The sequence below is a fragment of the Tamandua tetradactyla genome, chromosome 3, assembly GCF_023851605.1.
Source record: "Tamandua tetradactyla isolate mTamTet1 chromosome 3, mTamTet1.pri, whole genome shotgun sequence".
Taxonomy (NCBI): Eukaryota; Metazoa; Chordata; class Mammalia; order Pilosa; family Myrmecophagidae; genus Tamandua; species Tamandua tetradactyla.
In genome coordinates this window covers 162,680,333-162,704,322 of record NC_135329.1, presented here as the reverse complement: position 1 = coordinate 162,704,322, position 23,990 = coordinate 162,680,333, and the positions used below count along the sequence as shown (strand labels likewise).

Below are 23,990 nucleotides of genomic sequence, written 5' to 3'. Positions count from 1 at the left end.
AGAAAACTGAATACTTTAGCACGGTATCATTTTTTCAATAAAAAAGAGTTGATATTGTGCTATTGTACTATAATTTAAGAATATAGTATTCTATGCACAAAAAGAAAAGCCTCTTTTCCATCTGAACTCAAATTTCAAAATAGGTACTGGCAAAATGTCAAAGGCCGAGAAACATAGAGATATTGTTAAAGAATATAATTAATTTAGATCTAATGTTCAAAGACAGTCTTATGTATTAGATGAAAAAATGTGCAAAGTTCTATGGTGAAATTGTGGTGGAAATCATTTTATACTAGACAGAAAATCTTGAGAATATAGAGATTATGTTGTTTATTATGGATAGCTCTTTTGCAAAAGCACCCAAGCTACAACAAAATAGTTGCTTCTTTTTTTGCTTATTTGTTAGTGTACACGGAGATTCTGGGGATTCTTTTCCTCAATTATACCTGTGTTCTGTCAATTGACAGGGTCTCCCAGGTCCCTTGGGTCCTCCAGGTCCTGCCGGCCCCACTGGAGAAAAGGTAATTCCATAAATTGTTATTTTGTTGACTTGAAGTCTTGAGGCCTCTTCTTTAAAATCATAAAGATACCTTCCTTAACATGTGGTAGTTGGGCCAGATTATCTCAGAGTCCTCGCCCACTCTCCACCCCCACCTGAGCCCTAGTGTCCTATGACTATATTATGTTTTATGATTGCTGTGAACAGTAACCATCTAAAATCTGATTTCCAGGGTGAACCTGGTCCTCGAGGTTTAGTTGGCCCCCCTGGCTCCCGTGGCAATCCTGTGAGTGACTGTATTTTCATGTTCTTTACTGTTAAGATTGAGCAGTAAAACAATTCATCATTTGTCCTGACTTTTATATGGAACTATAACATTTGGCTTAGGCTATTTATAACTTTTGGGTTTTTAAATTTAATTTTCTAATTAAATGTAAAAAAAATAGTGTATGATTTCTATGCAATCTACTAAGTTTAGGTAGGCAACTGATTTAATAAATAATTATGAATTTACTTTGAGTCTTCTGACTTTGGGAATTTGGTTCTATTACTCATTTCCCTGTAATACTTTTGAGGGTTTTCCTGAAGTAATATCTCCAGTTACTTCTCTCTACATATATATCTTTAACTTTATGTTTTGAAATAATGTCAAACTTACAGAACAATTTAAAAATAATACAAAACCAACACAGAGAACTCCAATATATACCACTTACCGGGTTACACAGATTTACCACCTTTCGCTATGTCATTCTTCCTTTCTCTCTATCATTTATTTATCATTTTCTAAACATCTAAAAGTATATTGCAAACATCATCCTCCTTGAACACTTAATACTTCCATGTATGTTTCTTAAGCATGAGACATTCACCTATGTAACTTCATTTAGGTTATCAAGAAATTTAATATTGAAATGAAGTAGTCTATATTCCTTTTTTTTTTTTTTTTTTTTTTTAGTAGTCCCAGTAATGGCCTTTTGGGCATTTTCTACTTCAATGCACAACTATATACAAACATTTATTTTGAGGGGGTGCATGGTCCGGGAATCAAACCTGGGTCTCCCGCATGAAAGGCAGATATTCTACCACTGAACCACCTCTGCACCCCTTATACACAAACATTTATATAGTTGTATTTTAAGTACTGTTCCTATTTAGAATAACGTGTGAAAGCTAAAATAACATTTTGTTCTGTTAGGGTTCTCGTGGTGAAAATGGCCCAACTGGAGCTGTAGGCTTTGCTGGACCCCAGGTAGAGTTACAAATATCCCTAATTTACAAATGAACACTTCTCTTGTTATAGCAGTGAGTTTAATTAATTATCATAATATAATTATACATTATATTAATTGTATAATAATTGCATTAATTAATTGTCATTAATTAATGACAATTGTCATACGTTTTGAAGGTCAAGATTCTAACAGTTTTATAATTTTCTAGGCAATATTCTCATTTTCAATACATTTTCTTCATAGATTGGCACAAAAGTGTTGTTTGTACTGTTTGGGCTTGTATACTTGTTCACTATAGTAAAAATGTGGTGGGATAGCTTATTTTTTCAGGCTGAATTGAAAGATCTCAACAGAATAATTTTTTTCTTGTACTGTGTTTTAATACAAAGCACCGTTTTACAATCAATGATTAAATATATGTTAGTAATAATTACTGTGCCATAATTTGTCTGGAAGTCTTATAATCAATTGCTCACTTACACAATTGCTTATAGGGTCCTGATGGTCAGCCTGGAGTAAAAGGCGAGCCTGGGGAGCCAGGACAGAAGGGAGATGCTGGATCTCCTGGGCCACAAGGTCTTGCGGGATCCCCTGGCCCTCATGTAAGTTCAAAAATAATAATAAAAGACACAACTTGAATCTAGGGCCTAATGTTTGGAGCTTGTGTTTATTCATCTTGCAATTTACTGCAGGGTTCTTTTGTTTGTTTCTTTCTATTTAGGGTCCTAATGGTGTTCCTGGACTAAAGGGTGGCCGAGGAACTCAGGGTCCGCCTGTAAGTTGGTTTGAAGCTTTGGGAAGTATGCACAATGATCATAGTTAACTAGTGCCTCTCAGGCCCTCTTAAGTCTTAATCTGAGACTGTAGCTATAGATTTTTACTTGCATCAACTGTATCATAATGGAAAGAGAACTAACTTAGATAGAGATCCTGTGATCTCAGAGACCCTGCTGCTTCAGATGTAACCTAAATAACATATTACCTATGTAAGGAGTAAATGAGTAATGGGAAAGCACTTTATATTAATTTATTATATACAGTATTGATGTGATTCTAGCCCTAGATGCATATAACCAGCATAAATGAAAAGTGAGAAGAGAGAAGCAGCACATTTCCAACCAATTCATCCAGCTCCATTCTCAGAAACATGCGATGTAGTATATGAAGAAGGAAAAATGTATTTGTTACCACCTGGCAGGCAATCTAAGGGCCTAAGTCTCCCTATGAAAAAATAGATTCTATGAAAGTTCATGTAATGAATGAATATTATTTTAAAACTGTTTATATGACATTTCTAGGGCGCAACAGGATTTCCTGGTTCTGCGGGCAGAGTTGGACCTCCAGGCCCTACAGTAAGTCAATTCCAGTAATTCAAATCGTTGATAGTGAAGTAATGTCAAAATGTGTGTGTGTGTGTATATATATATATATATTTATATATACGTGCATGCTATTTCTTCTTTTGTTTAACCAATTAATAGTTTATTTTCCTATGTTAATTTTTTTGTATTAGAGAGCTCGTAGGCATGCAGAAAAAGCATGCAGAAAGTACAGAGTTTGCATATGCTATCCCTCACACAGGCAGTTTTCCTATTACACTTTGCATGAGTGTGGTACCTTTGTTACAACTGGTGAAACAGTATTTTTGTAATTATACTATGAAATATTGTCCATAGGTTACATTAGAGTTCATTGTTTGTGTTTTACAAATTTTGCGGTTTTTAAAAATGTTTGTCCTGGTAACATATATACCACCTGGAATTTCCCCTTTCAACCACATTCAAATACATAATTCAGTGGTGCTAACACATTCGCAATGTTGTGCTGCCGTCACCACCATCCATTACCATCACTTTTTCATCGCCCCAGATGGAAACACTGTGCCAATTAAGAAATAACCCCCATCATCTGCCCCCACTCCTGCTCCTCCTACTTTACCATCTTGCATATTTTTAATGATTTAATATGTGAGGTCATAAATATTTATTCTTTTGTACCTGACCTACTTCACCCACCACTATTTCATACTGGCGTTTTGCCAAACCGTATTCAAATTTAATAATGCAATATTTCCTGGGCGAGGCTGTTTGTAAGTTCTTTTTAGATCCAGTGACTGAGTATTGTTTCATTTGGGTGCTGAATACTAGTGGTGTTGTGTGCCGATGATCATTCTGCATCTGAGGCTGAGACCATTGCATCAGGTCCTCTTACTTAGCTTTCACTTTGCCCTTCTGAGTGTTTCTTTCTGTGTTATACTAGGGAGCTCCAGGACCTGCAGGCCCCTTAGGGGAACCTGGGAAAGAGGGACCTCCAGGTCTTCGTGGGGATCCTGGTTCTCATGGGCGAGTGGGAGATCGAGGACCAGCTGGACCCCCTGGGGGCCCAGGGGACAAAGGGGACCCAGGAGAAGATGGGCAACCTGTGAGTGTGAAATCTTTGCTCTAGGCACCCTCTAGCTGAAATCATTGCAAATGGGAACACAGGAGATCAATGCCTTCTAGAAACTCTTTAAACATTGTGCTGGGTGCTCTCATAAAGCCTTTATAAGTATGTTATATGTTGCATTTTTTAAATTTGTAATTCTCTACGGTAGAAGAACATATGTATACAGATATAAAAATCTATCTATAATAGTAATAGGTATGGTATCCAAAACTAAACAAGAAGCTAGTCTTTAAAGATCTGCACTGCATGAAGAAAATGTTTTTTTAAGATATTTCTAGATGTTTAATATCCAAATACCACTAAACATTAATATGTCTAGATAGATCACTATTTCCTGGCTTTTTAAAACTTTCCTTTTACCTTTTTAAAAAGAAGAATTTTTTCTCTGAATAGTTATCTCTTTTATACAGTTTATGTTCTTACAAGTTTTTGTGTTCCTTTCCAACTGATGAGCCATTTTCACTTTGAATAACCTTAGAAACTTTTTGTGAATTACACGCTATGACTGCTCTTATATAGCATGGTTTTGTGAAACAGGCCCTTTTCTCATACTGAAATCCAGTAAAGCTAGAATCCTTCATAAAGTCCTTGGATATGGTTTTATCCTTGGATCATTTCTAATTTTAGTTTATCCTCAAAATTAGGGTCCAGATGGTCCCCCTGGTCCAGCTGGCACGACTGGGCAGAGAGGAATTGTTGGCATGCCTGGACAACGTGGAGAGCGAGGCATGCCCGGCTTGCCAGGCCCTGCGGTGAGTGGCTTCATCAATGAACAGCTCATCTGAATATGTACAAAATACTGTATGTGGAAAGAATTTATCTGACTTTATTGCTCAATAAATAATTTGCACAGTCTGTTTTAGATATACATTATGAGTACCTTAAAACCTTTTTGACATTGAATGTCAAATTCTTTACTGAAGTACCCTTATACAAGTCTTTGAAGAAATAATGGTTAACACTGAGACAGGAGAAATAGGCAAATAAGGATATGGAATTTGAGTGACTCTTAAATCTGTCTTCAAAGATTAAAGAGATCTATGGAGCTAGAGAAGGAGGGTAATCTCTTGGCGAGTAGGTAGCTTCTTTTTAAATAAGCATGCTTAACAAAAATATCCATATTTCACAGTTCAGAAAGCAAGTTTCATAACCCATCAAAGGAGAGAAGTAGTTCAGTTAAAGCAAGTAAGATTAGAGGTGAATATGGGGAGAACCACGAGGAAAGATTCTAAAAGTAATTTCCTGTTCCTTGGAGGGTGCTTATGAATCTCATATTCCCTGAGGTATGAAAAAAAGTTTGATTCGATGTTTAGCTTTGAAGAGACTAAAATTGACTGCTGAAAGTTCATGTGCTTGAGGAAAAAATAGAAAAGATGATGTTTTATATGGTATGTCCATGGAGAGGTGTAGAGGTGTTACTCTGGGGACCCTGAAACTGGGTTGGGGTGGGGAGACTTGGGAGAAGAGGTATGAATTCAACAAGTCAGGTGTTAGAGGACATTCTGTGGTTGGTAACCACCCAATCCACACAAAGGACATGGACCTATAATCCTTCGGGAGACTAACGTATCAAGTTATAGACATAAAATGAGCAGACAAAGCAGGAGTGAGAAAGAATGTACCATAATAGTGATGTGAGCTCTAGAAAGGCAGCTGGAACTGACCATTATACAACATGATTAGAATCCAAAATGTACACCTAAGTTGGGGGCAAAGGATGCTTTTTGGTCCCTTTGATATATCAGGGTGAGTGTGATAGTAACTGGGCATACCTTTAAGGAGGCATTCCAGTGACATGGGTATTAGAGGTTAATGAACAATTGCTATGGAAGATGGGCCTGGGTCTTATTTGAATAGGTGTATCCTTACTGTGAGCTGGCATTCTTAAATTTCTTCACAGGTAGTTGATACATTTATGCTTTTATTTCAGGGCACACCAGGAAAAGTAGGTCCAACTGGGGCACCTGGAGACAAAGGTCCACCTGGACCTGTGGGACTCCCAGGCTCAAATGGCCCTGTGGGGGACCCTGGACCCGAAGTAAGTGCTTTAATGAAAAGAGCTCTACTTTTCATCATCTGGGCATCATAGGGCAATTTTTTTTTTCATTTAGAAATTGATACACAAATTTAGATAATTGTTCATTTCACCTTAAGGAAGATTCTTAATGATATTATCTGAGAAACCCTACTTTCTTAGAGAATTAGCTAGTGTGATATAAATAAAAGGAAACAACACTGGTGTCTTTGCACTGAACTTCATCTAATCTGGAAGTGAACATTTTAGTTGATTTAGGTTGTTTTCCAATTGTTTGGAAGATTAAAGGACTCATCCATTCATTTTCCTTTATTGTTTCATTCTGAAATGGCATATTTGTCAAAATCACCAAGTTTTGTGGTGATAGGATGAATATAATTATTATAGTTTGTGAAAGGAACGAAGTAAAGATCATTTTATTTAAATGTCACTATAAAATGTTATGTTCTCTTTAGCTGTTTGGAGAGGAAATCCATTTTTTAAAGGCAATTGGAAAAGTTACAAGTTGGAATTTCCTCTCTGTAGTGCTTTAATGAATAAATCAACAAACATTTAATGCCATATGTTTTCTGAAAGGAACAATCAGTGCCTTTCAGAGTAATATTGATTAAAGGATATAATATAGTTCCAGAAAAATTCAAAAGAGAATAGGGAGACAATACTATATATTTTAAAAAGTAACTTAGTATGATCTAACACAATTATTTTACATCAACACTTTATGGATATTATTTGGATTAATTTAAGAATAGTGAGAAAAACCATTCACTGATAATATAAACAAAATATAAGCTACCAAGAATGTAATATTTATTTTAAAGTACTTGAGATATTTTCTTTTTTAATAAAAAGAAATTACTTAAATTAAATAAAAAGTCTTAATTTTGCAAGCAATTCAAAATAATAGAAAAGATGGCAGAAACCTTTCTGCTACTGAGATTTCCATAAATGCTAATTTATAGTTAATAGAAGAGATGGAAAACATGATGTAATTTTTTCTTGACAATTGGAATGAGATGTTTTTTGTTACTCAATTAATGTGTTTTTCAAATGCAACTCTTTATAGGGTCCTGCCGGTAATGATGGTACTCCAGGACGAGATGGTGCCGTTGGAGAACGTGTAAGGGCTATTTCACTGATTACGAAATGTGGAGTGAAGTAAATATGAAATCTTTGTAATACTAAAGACTGAAAAACCACCCTTTATCCTCACAGCTTCAATGTAGCCCTGATTTTTCTGATAGTAACAACCTTTTTTGTAAGGTTATCATTTTGGTGTTCTGTATGTGACATAAGATTTAAATACACAGCCGACCAAGATGGCATTTTTAAAAGTAAGAGTAAAAAAGCAAATTGTTTTCATATTTGGTGCAATATGAAGGCTTTGGATGAGGAGACATATGGAGTGCTCTAAATTTCAAACCCATTCACAGAAGTATGAAACAGAAATAGTGCTATGTGACATCTAAATTTCTCTACTCTCCCCCTAAAGTTATTGCTTCATGAGGAAATAATCCTTGTGATTTTCTAAGCATTGTATATTTTGTGATATGTTTTCAAATTAGAAATGTGTTGAACTGAAAGTATCCCTAACTTTATCTCAAGCTCCAGTCCCGTTGGGAAGTTCCCCCATTGTCTCAAACTCCATATCAGGTTATGGAGGGCAAAAATGGCCCCACGTCCCAAAGTCTCTTATGATTTCATCGTTCTTCCTACTCTAAGGGTTACATCATGTGGCAGAACAGACTTTGTTACCAAATAGATTTGGATTGGAATCTTGATTCCCTAAATACCTAGTGATGTGACCTTGAGCAAATTTTCTGAACCTCAGTTTTCATATGCTTTAAATGCAATTAATACCTGTACCATTTGGGCATTTGTATGTTAAATACCATGTTTAAAGTACCTGATATAGGGTAGGTTCTCAAGAACATCATTACACTGTGAGAGTTTCTGGAGGTGACAGGGGTGGTTGGGGCCTATTCCTTTTGGTCTCTAAAGGGAGAAGGATCTGGAGGGATCTTGGGCCAAACCCCTCCTCATCTATAGTGATCCCAGAGGCTGAAAATTCTCTTGGCATCTGGGCTTTTCTCTTGGGCAGTAGCCCGAATCCATGCACTGCAGATTGCAGTGCAGTCATCTTCAAAGTTTTTGCTGGAATAATTTTGTAAATCTATGAACCCATATGCATGTTTTTATGATAACATCTCATTTTTTTAAATCATAAGTTTAAATAGTTGCAAAGGATATCATTCCTGGTGAATTCTAAGTGTGTATGTTCTTTAAATATGTATTTTTCAAAACCTCAGAGTTGCAAATTCAGTTTGGGTTCAATGTATTATAAGTGTCTGCTTTATGACCTGCTATATTACTGCCAAATTAGTCAGTTCAATACTATTTAATTTCAGTCAGAAAAAATGTCTGAATTCTTTCTTCAAGACAAATAACTATGCTCATGCATCTTCATATTACAATCATCACATTTATCTCTTCTTAGGGAGACAGGTAAGATCTGGAGCCATGTCACACGTGTGTCACCTGGATAAAATGAGGAGCAGCCTCTTTCTTTACAACTTTGTCTTTGCTTTATTCCCAATTGAATTTGAGTTTGGAAAAAGTCCCTTAGTTTGCTGCCTTAAATTTTTTACTTCTTAGGACACTGCACCATAGTAAATTTGCAGCTGGTGTGAGGTCTGCCTTCCTTCGATGAAGTGGGAAAAGGTTGATTTGAGAGAAAATGCTCAAACATCAGTTTTCTGAAAGGATACATATGGCATTGACGATCTAGAAGTTGGTTTCCTTAAAAGTTTCCCTGCTTTCACACTCTCTGGAAAGTCTTTGTTTTCACCAAGTGTCTGGATACCCAGTTTGAAGATGGCTGCTCCAAGAAACATACTAAATTCTGGAGGTGGCCACTCCTACACTCCAGCAATCTTGACTATATGAACAACAGAGTGTGGGTGGATGGAGGGATGAGATAGGTCTGACTCTGGGGAGAAATAATATTACTCTTTTGAGTTTGATTTATTAAAAAGTAAAGAAGAAAAAATATAGCATTGTGTTCCTTAGCAAGAATAGCATGACAATATGGAATGCCACTGTTTTTAAATATATGTTGAAAGAATATTAACATGGTTACTCTTGTCAGGGTGATCGTGGAGACCCTGGGCCTTTAGGTCTGCCAGGCTCTCAGGGTGGCCCTGGAACTCCTGGCCCTGTTGGAGCTCCAGGAGATGCTGGACAAAGAGGAGATCCGGTAAGGAGGAGGTCAATTTCACACTGACAGGTACACACATCCATATGCTATATTATAATCAATGTGTATACATGCACACAATCACACTTGTGCATTTGGTTCAGGATTTTAAGAATGATAAACAGTCAGTTATGAATTAGTTATATTTTTTAGCCTTAAAAGAAAATGTTGGATTTAAACAGAAATTCAAAGACCCTGATGCTTTGATTTTCATCATGTAAAAATATCATTAGTTTACAGAAAATATGATAAGTATGTATCAGGCACATGTTTAAAACAGTAATGTTTTACTGTAATCAACTAAGCATCTTCATTCAGTAAGCCAGTAAAATTGTCTATAGAAGGTACGGTGAGTGTATTCTTACCTACAGATGGACATTAGCCTAATTTCAACTATTAGCTCTGAGGCTATGTACATAAACACACGTATGCATATATAAACACCTAACCCAAAACATATTTTTAATGTTCTATTTCTATATAGTATGTGTATATGTTTTTTACATACAAATTTTTGTGAAAATTTCTTCTAGGGTTCTCGAGGTCCTATAGGACCACCTGGTCGAGCTGGAAAACGTGGCTTACCTGTAAGTTCTCTCTTGTGTTTGTTTTTAAGATATGTTTTCTTATATAAAATATATCCCCCAGAGAATTGCGGTGTAAGATGCATAGAGAAAAATACCAAATTCCTCCAAGGTTTTCAAGGAATATTAATTTAAAATAATATGTAGGAGTTAACTTTTGTTTTTATAATTTTAGCACAGCTCCCCTGAATTTGTGAATTCTTTCAATAATCAATGAAGACTTTCAGAGTCACAATTTTTTCTTCCAAAATAATAGGGGTAACAGTGCCCTTCTATATTAGTCAGGATTTTCTAGAGAAACAGGACCAACAGGAGGTATCTGTAAATATAATATTCACAAAAGTATCATATGCAGCCGTGGGAATGCAAGAGTCCAAAATCCATAGGGCAGGCTGCAAGGCTTATGAAGGGTCTCAGTGAACTCTATAGGAGAGGCTTGCTGGCTGAAGGAACAGTGAAATTCTCCCTTCTCCCTTAAAAGTCTTCAATTGATTGGACCAAATCCAATTAATTGGATTCCGCTGTTTGTGGAAGACACACCTTTAGTTGATCATAGCTATAATCAGTCACAGATACAATCAACTGACTGATTATTTAATAAACCAGCCTTCTGGTTTGTCAAACAGCCAGGGAATATCCTTGCAGTAATGGTTAGGCCAGTGCTTGCCTGACCAGACAACTGGGCACCATCACATAGACAAATTGACACCTGAACCCAACCATCACAGTCCATCCCTTGTCAACGTAGCAGCTATACACATCACCTTAAACCACACTTAATCTCTAAATAGAAAACAATAACAGACATATATTGCACTTAACAATGTCCAGCTGCCCTGTAGTTTTGAACTCGTACCACTAAATGCCTAAATCTCTCCAGAATAGGGTGCAAGTCCTTAAGTGACTTGACTCTTTTTTTTTTTTTTACATGGGCAGGCACCGGGAATCGAACCCAGGTCCTCGGGCATGGCAGGCAAGCACTCTTACCTGCTGAGCCACCGTGGCCCGACATTGACTCTTAAACTAGATATCTGATAACTTAAATATTACAATATGAACAATAATATCTATGTCATGTGGTAAGAAAACAAGATATTTGCTTTATGTACAAATACAAACATACTCATAACACAACAAGGAGGAAATATTCATACAATCGTAGTCCTCATTTCTGTAACTGGTCACATGGTCATAGTTCATGTTTATCACTACCTTCTTCTACTACCCATTCCATGTTTCCTTTACTCTCAGCAAGCACTTCAGCTAGCTATGGTTCTTTGCTTGGTGGGATTACCCAGACCTTTATTCCTGAAGTTTCTGGGCCATTGGTAGTCCTGACTGGATTGGGTTGTTGTAGATTTCCACTGACTTTAATCATAGGGCATGGTAGGACTAAGAGATGCCCTAGAGGATCTTCTATATTCCAGAAAAACTCTTCATTACCTCCATTGTGTAGTTGCAATCCTATTTCTTCTTGGTAGTCCGTGTTCTAGTTTGCTAGCTGCCAGAATGCAATATATCAGAAACGGAATGGCTTTTAAAAAAGGGGAATTTAATGTGTTACTAGTTTACAGTTCTTAGGCTGAGAAAATGTCCCAATTAAAACAAGTCTATGGAAATGTCCAATCAAAGGCATCCAGGGAAAGATACCTTGGTTCAAGGCTGATGAAGTTTAGGGTCACTCTCTCATCTGAGAAGACACATGGTGAACACAGTCACGGTTCTCCCTCAGCTGGAAGGGCACATGGCGAGCACAGCATCATCTGCTAAGCTTTCTCTCCTGGCTTCCTGTTTCGTGAAGCTCCCTGGGAGGCATTTTCCTTCTTCATCTCCAAAGCACTGGCTCATGGACTCCCTGTTTCGTGGTGCTGTAGCATTCTCTGCTCTCTCTGAATCTCTCATTCTCCAAAATGTTTCCTCTTTTATAGGACTCCAGTAAACCAATCAAGACCTACCCAAATGGGTGGAGACACATGTTTCCTAATCCAGTTTAACAACCACTCTTGATTGGGTTATATCTCCAGGAAGATGATCTAATTACAGATTCAAACATACATTATTGAATAGGGATTATTCTGCCTTTATAAAATGGGATTTTGATTAAAACTTGGCTTTTCTTGGGTCCGTACATCCTTTCAAACCATCACAGTCAGGATCAATCACCCCAGCCAGTACAATATTCCCCTTCCTTGCCTGTTGATTCAGAGGCATCAGAAGCCCAAAGTGGCTAGGTGGTAGTCTTAACTTCCAGTTCAATGGAAACATTGTTGTGTCTCCTCGGTAGGAGTACTCCTCCTTTTGGAATTAAGACCAGCAGAGCTTAAGGTTTCAGGGAGAAGAAGCAAAATATTCCTAGTGATGGCTGGGGGTGACAGTAAGTGGTGCCACTCCCATTTCCACCCCTTGATTTCTGCTCCCATGAATCATGGTTATGGAAGAAACAGTACCATAGAGTAGACACTGATTCAGAGCATACACAGCCTCATGGAGAATATTGCCCCAGCTCTGCAAGGTATTTCCACTTAGTTGGTGCCATAACTGGGTCTTCAAAAGGCCATTCTACTCTTCTATCAACACAGCTGCCTCTGGATGATGGGGAACATGGTAAGACCAGCAAATTACATAAGCATGTACCCATTCCTGTACTTCATTTGCTGTGAAGTGGGTTCCTTGATCAGGAGCAATGCTGTGTGGAATACCATGATGGTGGATAAGGCATTTTATAAGTCCATAGATGGTAGTTTTGACAGAACCATTGCTTGCAGGGAAGGTAAACCCTTATCTGGAGCATGTGTCTATTCCAGTTAGAACAACTCACTGTACCTTCCATGATGAAAGTGGTCCAATGTGATCAACCTGCCACCAGATATCAAGCTGATCACCTTAGGGAATGGTACCATACTTGGGACTGAATGTGGGTCTCTGTTGCTGGCAGATTGGACACTCTGCAGTGGCTGTAGCCAGGTTGACCTTGGTGAATGGAAGTCCATGTTGCTGGGCCCATGAATAACTTCCATTCTTACCACCATACCCACTTTATTCCTGAGCCCATTGGGTAATGGCAGGAGTGGCTGGGGAAAGAGGATGACTTGTAGCCACAGAATGAGTCATCTTATCCACTTGATTATTAAAACCTTTGCTGAAGTCACCCTCTGCTAAGCATTCACATGAGAACAAATATCTTCATGTTTTTGCCACTCAGAAAGCTCTGTTCACATACCTTTTCCCAAAACCTCTTTGTCACCAGTTTTCCAATCATGTTTCATCTAAGTCCCTGGCCATCCAGCCAAACCATTAGCAATAGCCCATGAGTCAGCAACACCCACTAGGAAAGATTTCCCCTCACCACTGTCTTTGAAGGCATCCCAGAAAGGAGCTAAAGTGATGCAGCTGTACACTTTCAGGTGGTACATCTTTAAACCAGGCCTGAGTTTTCTCTTCCTCAGTCATCTGAGTAAGAGAAATGAGTCAGTCATCTGACTATAAGAAACCCCCCAAGAGACCAGAGCTCTGGCTGGGAAAGAGAAGGTGATGTGGCAGGAATGGGGACCATGGGCATTTGGGCCATTTATTAATGTAATTTGCTTGTGTGATCTGCTCGAGCCTAATCTCTTTTATACCATTTCCATTTTATGATGGAGTGCTGCTATGCATGCCCAACTTTATGGCTTGGTGGGTCGGACAACACCCAGGTCATGATAGGCAACTCAGATCTTACGGTATAAGCGTTAACTCTTTACCAAGGCCCAGGAACAGGTCAAAATCTGTTTCTCAAAAGAAGAGTAGGTATTTGAGAGAATGGTAAGGCTTTACTCCAAAATACGAAGAGGCTACATTGTGATTCTCCTGTAGGGACCTGCCAAAACCTCCAGACAGCATCTCTATTGACCTCTGACATGTCAAGTACCATTGTATCTGCTGAATTTTATGGCCCAAGTGGCAGAACAGCTTGGAACTGTTGCAGACCCTTATCTTGTTCTGGTCCCCACTCAAAACTAGCAGCTTTTCTGGTCATTTGATAAATGGGCCACAGTAGAACACCTAAATGACAAATATGTTGTCTCTAAAATCCAAAGAGGCCAGCTAGGCATTGTGCCTCTTTATGGTCATAGAAGGGGCTGGATGTATTAGCTTATCCTTCACCTTCAGAAGGGATATCTTGACATGCCCCATACCACTGGACACCTAGAAATTTCACTGAAGAACCCTGTAGTTTTGTTGGATTTATTTTCCATCCCCTGATGCACAAATGCCTTACCAAGAAGTCTAGAGTAGTTGCTACCTATTGCTCACTAGGTCCAGTCAACATGGTATCATCAATATAATGGACCACTGTGATGTCTTGTGGGAGGGAGAAATGATCAAGTTCCCTGCAGACAAGATTATGACATAGGCTGGAGAGTTGATATATTCTTGAGGTAGAACAATGAAGTTATACTCCTGGCCTTGCCAGCTAAATGCAAACTGTTTCTGGTAGTCCATAAAAAAAGTATTTTCCAAATCAATAGCTGCATTTGATTTACTCAAGCAATTATACCACACTGGGAATAGCAGCTGGAATTAGAGTCACCATCTGGTATCCAATGGACTTGATATCCACGTGGGTTCATACCCCACTTATGGTACCAAAATCTGTATTAGTTTGCTAAATGCTGCCAGAATGTGATATACCAGAAATGGAATGGCTTTTAAAAGGGGAGTTTTTAAAGTTATAAGCTTATAGTTCTAAATCCATAAAATGTCCAAACTAAGACATCCAGAGAAAGACATCTTGACTCAAGAAATTAGCTCCAGAATTTAGCTTCCATGACTATGGATCTAGAACACCTCTGTCAGCTGGGAAGGCACATGGCTGGTATCTGCAGTTCCTTTGGCTTCTGGTTTCAAACAGTTTCCCTGGGGGCATTTTCTTTCTTGAATATCCAAACATCTGGATCCTGTGTTGCCTCTGAACTTTCTCCAAAATGTTGCCCTTTTTAAAGGACTCCAGTAAACTAATGAAGGCCTCGCTTGAATGGGTAGAGTCAATCTCCATCTAATCAAAACACCACACCCACAACTGGTATGCCACATCTTCATGAAAACAATCTTATCAACATTTCCCACCCTAAACAATAGTTCTGGCCCCACAAGTTTGGAAAGACATGTTTTTGCTGGGGTATGTAATAGTTTCAAATCATCACATTCTCCCCCAAAGAGATAGGTTCTTTCTATATACAAAACCATTTCAGTAACAATACAAAAGCAATATAAATTCAGAAGCCATAAAAAAATCTCATCATAGTCAATTACAGGCCTGGTCTGTCCTAAGACAAAAAACTTTCCACTGGCTTTGAACCTGTTAAACTCAGAAAAATTATCTGCTGTCAATATACGAAGGATGGACAGTCATAGGATACGCATTCCCATTGCCATAGGGAGAAATCAAAAGGAAAACGGGATCACTGGACCAAAACAGTTCCTAAAGCCTGCAGGAAAAACTTCATTGGGTTTTAAAGCCCTATCGTCAGGGCTTTAGAAAGTGGCAGTCCTACACTTTCCAAGGATCTAAGCAGTGCCAACTCTCTGAAAATGATGGTGTGAGGCTTGCACTCTTCAGATTATTAAGGGGACCACCTTTTTTCACCTCCACCCTTTCCTGACATCAGGGCAGCACCCAGGCTCTCTACCATCTCAGGGTACATGCTCAACCTCCTCAGAACAATGGGGTGGTCACCAGGCTACCTGCAATCCTTAGTTTATGTGTTCCACTCTCTCTGAGGCCTGAGGCACTGAAACTCTTTCCGAGTCACAAAGCAGAAGGCCAACCTCTGCTTCTAGGGCCCACTCACCTTTTTCACATGCATGGATGTAGCTGCTCTCTGGGCCAGAGTTTCTTGGCTCTAGAATTTAGCTTCCATGGCTCTGCCTCTGAAGTCATTTTTTTCTTCGTTCCATCCCTTTAATGTCCCTTTTAGTCCAGACTTGCAGTGGTTCCATTCATACAGATCTTGCAAAAAAAATTGTTGATTTTCCATATAGCACACAGGAATCAAACAAGAGGACTGCCTCAAATCCTTTCTAGATAATCCATCTCTAATCCTGGCTTTTTCTGAAATGGCTAACTGTTTCCATGTTTGGTTAACTCCTCATGTAGGGCACTAACCTCTGAGGTCTTACTTCCTGTGAGCCCACAATTTTCCAGACCATCAAATTCTGTTTTCTCTGTGCCCAAGACTTCACTTCTCAACTGAAATATAGTAAAATATAGTAAAATGCTATTGCATTTTACTATAAGCTGCTAGGAACAGCCAGATTGCAGTTTTAGAAATCTCAGCTAAGTATTCAAGTTCATCACTCTCAAATTCTGCCTTCCGTCCACAAATACCACCTTCCTTCCATGATGTTCACCATTTCTGTCTAAATCCTCATCAGAGGTATCTTTAAAGTCCATATTTATACCAACAGTCTCTTCAAAGTAATTCAGGCCTTCTCTACCAAGCATATCACAATTCCTCCAGAATATTCCCCTTATTCATTTAAAAAGCCATTCCAATGTGCAGCAGTACTCCACTTCTCTGGTTCCAAAATCTATATCAGTTTGCTAAATGCTGCCAGAATGCAATATACCATAAATGGAACAGCTGTTAAAAAGGGAATTTAAGTTACAAGTTTACAGTTCTAAGGCCATAACAATGTCTAAAGTAAGGCATCCAGAGAAAGATATCTTGACTCAAGAAAAGCCAATGTCTGTCACGTGGGAAACAGACTTGTATCTGCTGGTCCTTGTTTCTGGTGGCATTGCTTCCAGTTTCTGGTTCCAGTGGCTTCATCTCTTAATGTCTGTGGGTCCTGACTTCGCTGATCTGGGGACGATTCTGGATTTAATCTCTTATCTTCTCTTCACTCTCTACAGGTTCTGGCTTGCTTAGAATCTAATGGAAAAGCACATGGGCAATGTCTGCTGGACTCTGTTCCTGTCTAGCAACTGTCTCCCCTCTTAAAGGACTCCAGTAAACTAATCAGGACTCATTTATAATGGGTGGAGTCACATCTCCTTCTAGTGAAAGGGCTGCACCCACAATCAGGAGAGTCACTTCTCCATGGAGAAATCTAATCAAAAGCCCACATCTACAATTAAGTGGATCAGTCTCCATGGAAGCAATCTAATCATAGGTTTCTATGCTACAATACTGAATCAGGATTAAAGGACATGGGTTTTCTGGGGTACACAGCACTTTCAACCAGCACAACTTCTCTCAGAGTTATTCTAAAAATCACATAGGAAAATGGATTTGTAAACTTGAAAAATGCAATTCAAATATTACGTTTTCTTTTCAACTAGACTGTTGTGCAAATGTTATAATCTTTTTGCTGTTTGCAATTGCTTTCAGGTTAATCATTGCTTTGCAAAATGCCTTACTGTGAATGCATGATCTCCTTTCATACTCATTATATAAATCAATGTCTTTATCCATAAAGAACAATTACATTGTTAACTTGTGACCATATTATTAAATTTCTCAACTCTGATTTGAGTTCAGCTTGCAAAAATTTCATAATTGCACACCATGAAAAAGTGAATAGTTTTCTAACCTATTACAGAGACAATATAGGTTTTGTTTTCAATGAAAAAATGAATTTTAGTTAATAGCTGACTTAGGTGTTTTTGTATAGTTTATTTTAAATTATGAAACTCTGGTGTATCTCAAAAATAAAAGAACTATAACTTTCTGAGAATATTCAGGCTTATTTTGATATTTAAATTTACATTGTATATAAAATATGTAAAAGCTACTGAAACGTAATTTTGATTTACTTTTTAAAAAGATTTGCATACTGTCTGACAATTGGGAAATACAAATTAAAAGAATGAAAAGAACCAAATGAAATACAAAAACAAAAACAAACAAAGAAAATAATAACCTGAGATTCAGTTGACCTGATGACTTCATCCAAAATCAGATTGATAGGGTTTCAATTCTCTTTTAGGAAAACTCGAAAGAAAACAGAGGCTGACCCCATACTAAGTGACCTTTTGTCACTTGTCAGTTTACTGTGAACCACTGGACCCCCCCAAGGCCTTCAAAATACATATATACATACTTATATACACACACATACATACATGCACATACATACATATACCTTAAAAATACATATACACACACACATACATACATGCACATACATATGTATGTGTATATATATATGTATGTATGTATATATACACACACATAACATGCATACAGAAGCCTGAAACTGATCAGATCATTTTCACCCTTCCTCTGGGTACAATATAGCTGTCTGGTAATAAGAGTCTTTATTACTTTTTCTTAGTTTCTCTGGATCAGGAATCCTGGATTTGGGTACAGACACTTGTAGTTATGAGGCTATTACAGCCTTTATTTATATATTGTTTAGAGGACAGTGGCTTGATGATATTCCTATTTCGTTGACTCAAACAAGTTCTTGCCAATGTCTTCCCTGCTGTCATAGTCAGTTGGTATATTTGCACATGCAAATGTAATACTTGGCGGTAACACAAGTTAATAAATACTTATGTTTTGATTTAAAAGAAACTATAAATAATGGTGATATTTTATAATAACATTTTTATATAAGGGCAGCAAAATAAATGGAATAAAAATGTTTCTGACAGGGTAGATTAAACTTACAAATATGTCATTTTACATATGAATGTAGGTTAGTCATCTGAAAAAAACACATGTCTTCAGGAAAGTATTAGTATATATATAAAACTGTAGTCATAATCTCCCATTCTTTGAGAAAATATAGGGAAAAATTTCTAGGTCTAATTTTACTTAAATAAGGAAATATGTTAATCCATATAAAATAGAATACTCAAAATTGTAGTAAATTTGAGGCAGGTGATAGCCATACCATGATGTCTCTTTCCAGGGACCCCAGGGGCCTCGTGGTGACAAAGGTGACCATGGAGACCGGGGAGACCGAGGCCAGAAGGGACACAGAGGCTTCACTGGGCTCCAGGGTCTTCCCGGACCTCCTGTGAGTTATTCCTTTAAGCATTATTTAATCCATTATATGAATGTACACAAGCATCTTGGCATGAACATTTATTTGTCTACAAGATGAGTGGACTTTCTGAAATCTTATTGGTATTTCCAAGAATATCTTGATTAATAACTAATTACCACTCATCCAATATAATTACCCATAGCTTAGCTATAATTTTGTCTGGAAGAAATAAAGAAAAAGTATATATTACTCCTACAGTCATCTGTAGTATTGGTAAAATAAGGATAAAATCTAACAAACCCACATAGACATTGCAGAAATTGATAGCTTTATCAAAGTACTTTATGCTGCTAGAGTCAATAACAGCGCCTTTTAAGAAGCAGAGTGGTGTAAGACAGAATCTAAATATTTTGGCTACATTTTTTTATTTCCTGCCTGCTTAGGGTCCAAATGGTGAACAAGGCAGTGCTGGAATCCCTGGACCATTTGGCCCAAGAGTAAGTAACAAAATTAGTAAGTTGCAAATGTAAATTATAATGCTATCAGTGAATTGCTAATGCTTGAGAATCACTTCCATGGTATTGAAGCTGTAGTGGCCCATGTTATCTGAAGCTGGCAACAACAAGTGAGATAAACCATTTAGCAATTTTAAGTAATTCTGAATTATGATAACCTCGTGTCCACATTAAAATCTTTTTTCTATAGTTTGTATATGCTCATCTACTGGTTCATTTTCTTACTCTGTGTTGATTGAAATTTCCATTAAATTTGCACTGTTTGAAATTATGTAATAGTACCTACCCTGAACGAGGGACAGGTTTTGAAGCTGGATATGTATTGTACTTTATAGAATTGTGATAGATCATTATTGGAAGTTGATGAATAAGACTAATTTGGAAGCAAATGATAAGATGAAATCAATAATTGGAGCTTTCAGAAATTCTACATTAGTATGAATGCTGTATCAAATAGGTCATTGAATACAGTTCACACGTGATTATTTAGAGAAATTGTTAGAATAGTTTCTCCTATGTGAAGAGAAATTATTTGTGAAAAAGTGACACATAATACTGAAAACAGTACTATGAAGCAGTAGTATAGCTCTGGGTATAAGCACACAAATTTAATTTGTATTCTGAGCATTTCAACTTCTGTCATCTTCATACTGCCCACTGGACTTCCAAATATACTTCTGATATGATGAAACAGTTCCTGCCGATAAGAGTAGATGATGATTCCATTCTAGTTTTTAACTGATATTAGTCTCTTAACATGCATAGATGATGGAGGATTCATGTGCAATGAAATTGTAAATGTTATGAAATGTTGGCACTCCCTTTATTTGTCATTAGGAAAATGTGTCTGAAAAATTATTGTTCTAGCTCCCTCAGGAAGTCAGAGCAGTGATTGAGAAAATCATTGTAAAATATTCTTCACAGAATCTAAAATACTATCTTTGTTTCTTTCAGGGTCCTCCAGGCCCAGTTGGTCCTTCAGGTAAAGAAGGAAATCCTGGGCCACTTGGGCCAATTGGACCTCCTGGTGTGCGGGGCAGCGTAGGAGAAGCAGGACCTGAGGTAGAGTCACAAGGGCTGGCGAGCAAGTGGTGCCACTGATTTATAAGTGTTTGGATTCCACCCAACAATGCCTGTGCAGCCTGATGGGCGAGAGACTTAAGGCACTAGAAAACAAAACTGAAAGTCATATAAGAGTTTGTATATATAAGTAATTATTCAAATATGTTTATTCAGGTTATTCCGAATATATCATATCACTGTCTAAGCTACAAACACCTTGACTTGCTGTCATATAAATGAAAGGCAAATAGCAAATAATGATTAAGTTATGATAAAGTTATTCTGGATAGTTATGATAAAGTTACTCTGGCAAGTGGAGTATGAAATTGAAGGCTTTTCCACTGAAAATTACAAAATTAAGATTTCAATGAAAGTTTCGTAACAAATTCAAATAGTGACTTGAGGATTATGTAAAGCTATAAAGCTGGATTAGTTAAACTCTTGCTTCTTAGACCTTTGGAGAACATCTTTATGTATTTCCCATGCATGTGAATACTTGTGTGTATGTGAGTTTATGTTTCCCTCCCTCGTCTTTCTTACTCTTTGGTCTTATTTCCTTTCCTCTCTTGTTTCTGTTTCTGCCCTTTAATGTCTATGACATTAAAGCAAATATTTATTATTTAGAGCACATGGGCTTCTATTTCCTATGGTCATAGGGAAAATTTTCTGTATATTTCTCCAACAGTCAATAGAAAACAACCATAAAGTTGGGATAGCTCTTAACTTTGTGGCTTTCGATTGCCTTTTATTTTGTGGGTCAGTGGTCTTCGAAAGGAAAAAAAAAATCCCTGCCCTTGAGATTAGCATGAAAGAATGTAGAGAATCATGAACTTTTAGAACAGGATATGACCTCTGAGATAAAGCCATATTTAGAAACCATTTTGAAGGTGGGAAAACGTTGGCACTGAAGGTTAAAGCAAGTTGTCCAAAGCCATATAGGGAATGGGGGAGCCAGGATTACAACTCCAGTCTCCTGACTCCCAGTTCTGTGTTCTCCACAACAATATCTAGACTACATCTCTCTTCAGATTTTTTTGCTGGTTCTTTCAAGTTTCTGAGTTCTTCTTTGGGAAAGTACAGAAGGGAATAGAGAGGATACACGTCCTAAACTTCTGCCACTTTTAGGGCTTATCTCCCTGTCACACAAGCAGTTCTTATTTAGCAAGAAAGCAGAAGAGTTGTTCATTTTTGACAATGAACAGGTCAAAGAGAAGTATTTCAGTTTTGTTTAGGATGGAGTACTTTGATCTATGCACTAATTAGTGCACCTAAAAAGACTTCCAATGTTTTGCCCTCTATTTGGGATAGGATTAAATTCTCTGGTGGGTATTTTCCCTGATATGGATGTACAGTTTTACAGAATTAGCAGCCACAACTCATTTCCTCTCTCATCTTCTGTCCGTGAATATTTTTGAAAACTTTTTAGTTTTATCTTGCTCAAAATAGTTCTTAAGAATCTATATATGTATAGTTTTCAGTTTCTAGCCATAAATTAAATATCTTAATTCTATTTTTCCGTTTTTAGATATCTCCTCATATTGCTTTTCTTTTGGTTATTTAATGGTTCCTAAGTAAATATACAAATCGTAATATTCGTGGCATTAATATATTGCTTTTCAAGGTAAACATCAGATCAAATATTTTGTGCTTTTGTTTTTATTTATCTCAGATGCTAACATGCAAACACGTGGCCAGAAATACAGTTGTGGGTCATTTCTTCTCCACAGTTTAATACATGCTTAAAAGCAAACTTGCGCCATCTAGTTGTTCATCTAGCATGAATCACAGCTCTCTCTGTATCATCAGATTGGAATGTTGAGTTGCAATCCCCTCTGCACCAAGTCCCACCAGTCCCTTGTTTCCAATAGAACAAACTCCATTCACCATTTTTTTTTTGATTACTTAGGGTCCTCCTGGTGAGCCTGGCCCACCTGGCCCTCCAGGCCCCCCTGGCCACCTCACAGCAGCTCTTGGGGATATCATGGGCCACTACGATGAGAGCATGCCAGATCCACTTCCAGAGTTCACTGAAGATCAGGCGGCTCCTGACGACAAAAACAAAACTGACCCAGGAGTCCATGCTACCCTGAAGTCACTCAGTAGTCAGATTGAAACTATGCGTAGCCCCGATGGTTCCAAAAAGCACCCAGCCCGGACATGTGATGACTTAAAGCTTTGCCATCCCACAAAGCTGAGTGGTGAGTATACAGCAGCCCATTTGAGCAAAGCCCATTGTTTCTGATTGTGTTATTCTTCACTGCACTGCATTCAAGAACTATTTTATTGGCCTTCTACTTATTGATAGACATAAGAGATAAAATGGTAAACATGTCACAGAGCTTATGGTTTAGTGGAGGGAGAGTCAATTATATGAAAAATTATGGGGCAAGAGGATAAGTATTATAATAAGGGACATTTCCTATTCATAATCTAATTTTGTGTTAATAGTTCCATTTCCATCTAGAAATCTTAAAATTATGTACAAATATTGTGGAGTAAAGGATTTTGTGGTGATATAAATTTGGGATATTTGATTAAGCAGGGTCAAACAAATGTTTATTTACCTGCATGACTTCTAAGGGCTTTAATAAGCAAGCATACATAGTGGATCATCAAGAGTAGAATGCAATACGTATCATTTCCCAATCTTGATTGAATATGAAATTCTTTCATGTGCTATGGTTCATGCTATCGGAATCTCTACTGGAAGGATTATGTTATTGTGAGATAATAGAGCAGTTTGGAATTAAATATTTTAAATGTAATTCCTTATGGCCCTAGTTGCAGGTGCCATGCCTAAAGTTTGCATTATTATATCATTTAGATTAATCTAATAAAACCTGGAGAAGAGCGATACTAGACCATAGAAATACTCTATGAATGTTTAAAATTTCCACTTAACTTTGAAATTACACTGACTGGGATACGTAAAATTGTTGCCTTTGAAACATAGGCATGACCTCATTCATTTTAAAAATACAGTTTTACATGGAAGTATTTTTATATATATTATTAGTTTGTCTATCTACCTAGCAATCTACTTACCTACCTACCTACCTGCCTATCACCAAGCAGGTATATCCCATTTGAAGAATCACTTGTATATGAGGAGATCAATTTTAAAAGGGGCAATAAGATTATTCAAACCATTTCAGCAATTTACCTCAGTTATTTACTTTATTCATGCTTTTTATAATACATTTTTATTACATTCCTATTATGATTTCCTTTTAAAATATTGGCTTTAAAATTTTAATTGGAACACATCTGTTTTGGCAAAGCCACCTACCTACTGTGGTTATCTCTCTTTGATATAGCTTTTCATCTATTACATGACAGAAAAGGCATTTCCCTCTCATGGTTGTTTTAGGCTTTAAGTA

At 37.4% G+C, this 23,990-nt stretch overlaps 1 protein-coding gene across 1 annotated transcript in view; it reads left to right on the top strand.

Moving 5' to 3' along the window:
* Positions 1–23,990, top strand: part of COL5A2 (collagen type V alpha 2 chain) — a 162,751-nt gene that overhangs the window by 134,320 nt on the left and 4,441 nt on the right. Inside the window, exons 36-51 of the mRNA XM_077154406.1 lie at positions 468–521; positions 732–785; positions 1,698–1,751; positions 2,229–2,336; positions 2,456–2,509; positions 3,033–3,086; positions 3,994–4,155; positions 4,824–4,931; positions 6,110–6,217; positions 7,281–7,334; positions 9,363–9,470; positions 10,004–10,057; positions 18,956–19,063; positions 19,477–19,530; positions 20,503–20,610; positions 22,517–22,808. Coding sequence (XP_077010521.1) covers positions 468–521; positions 732–785; positions 1,698–1,751; positions 2,229–2,336; positions 2,456–2,509; positions 3,033–3,086; positions 3,994–4,155; positions 4,824–4,931; positions 6,110–6,217; positions 7,281–7,334; positions 9,363–9,470; positions 10,004–10,057; positions 18,956–19,063; positions 19,477–19,530; positions 20,503–20,610; positions 22,517–22,808 — 1,534 coding nt within the window. The remainder of the gene's footprint in view (positions 1–467; positions 522–731; positions 786–1,697; positions 1,752–2,228; positions 2,337–2,455; positions 2,510–3,032; positions 3,087–3,993; positions 4,156–4,823; positions 4,932–6,109; positions 6,218–7,280; positions 7,335–9,362; positions 9,471–10,003; positions 10,058–18,955; positions 19,064–19,476; positions 19,531–20,502; positions 20,611–22,516; positions 22,809–23,990) is intronic.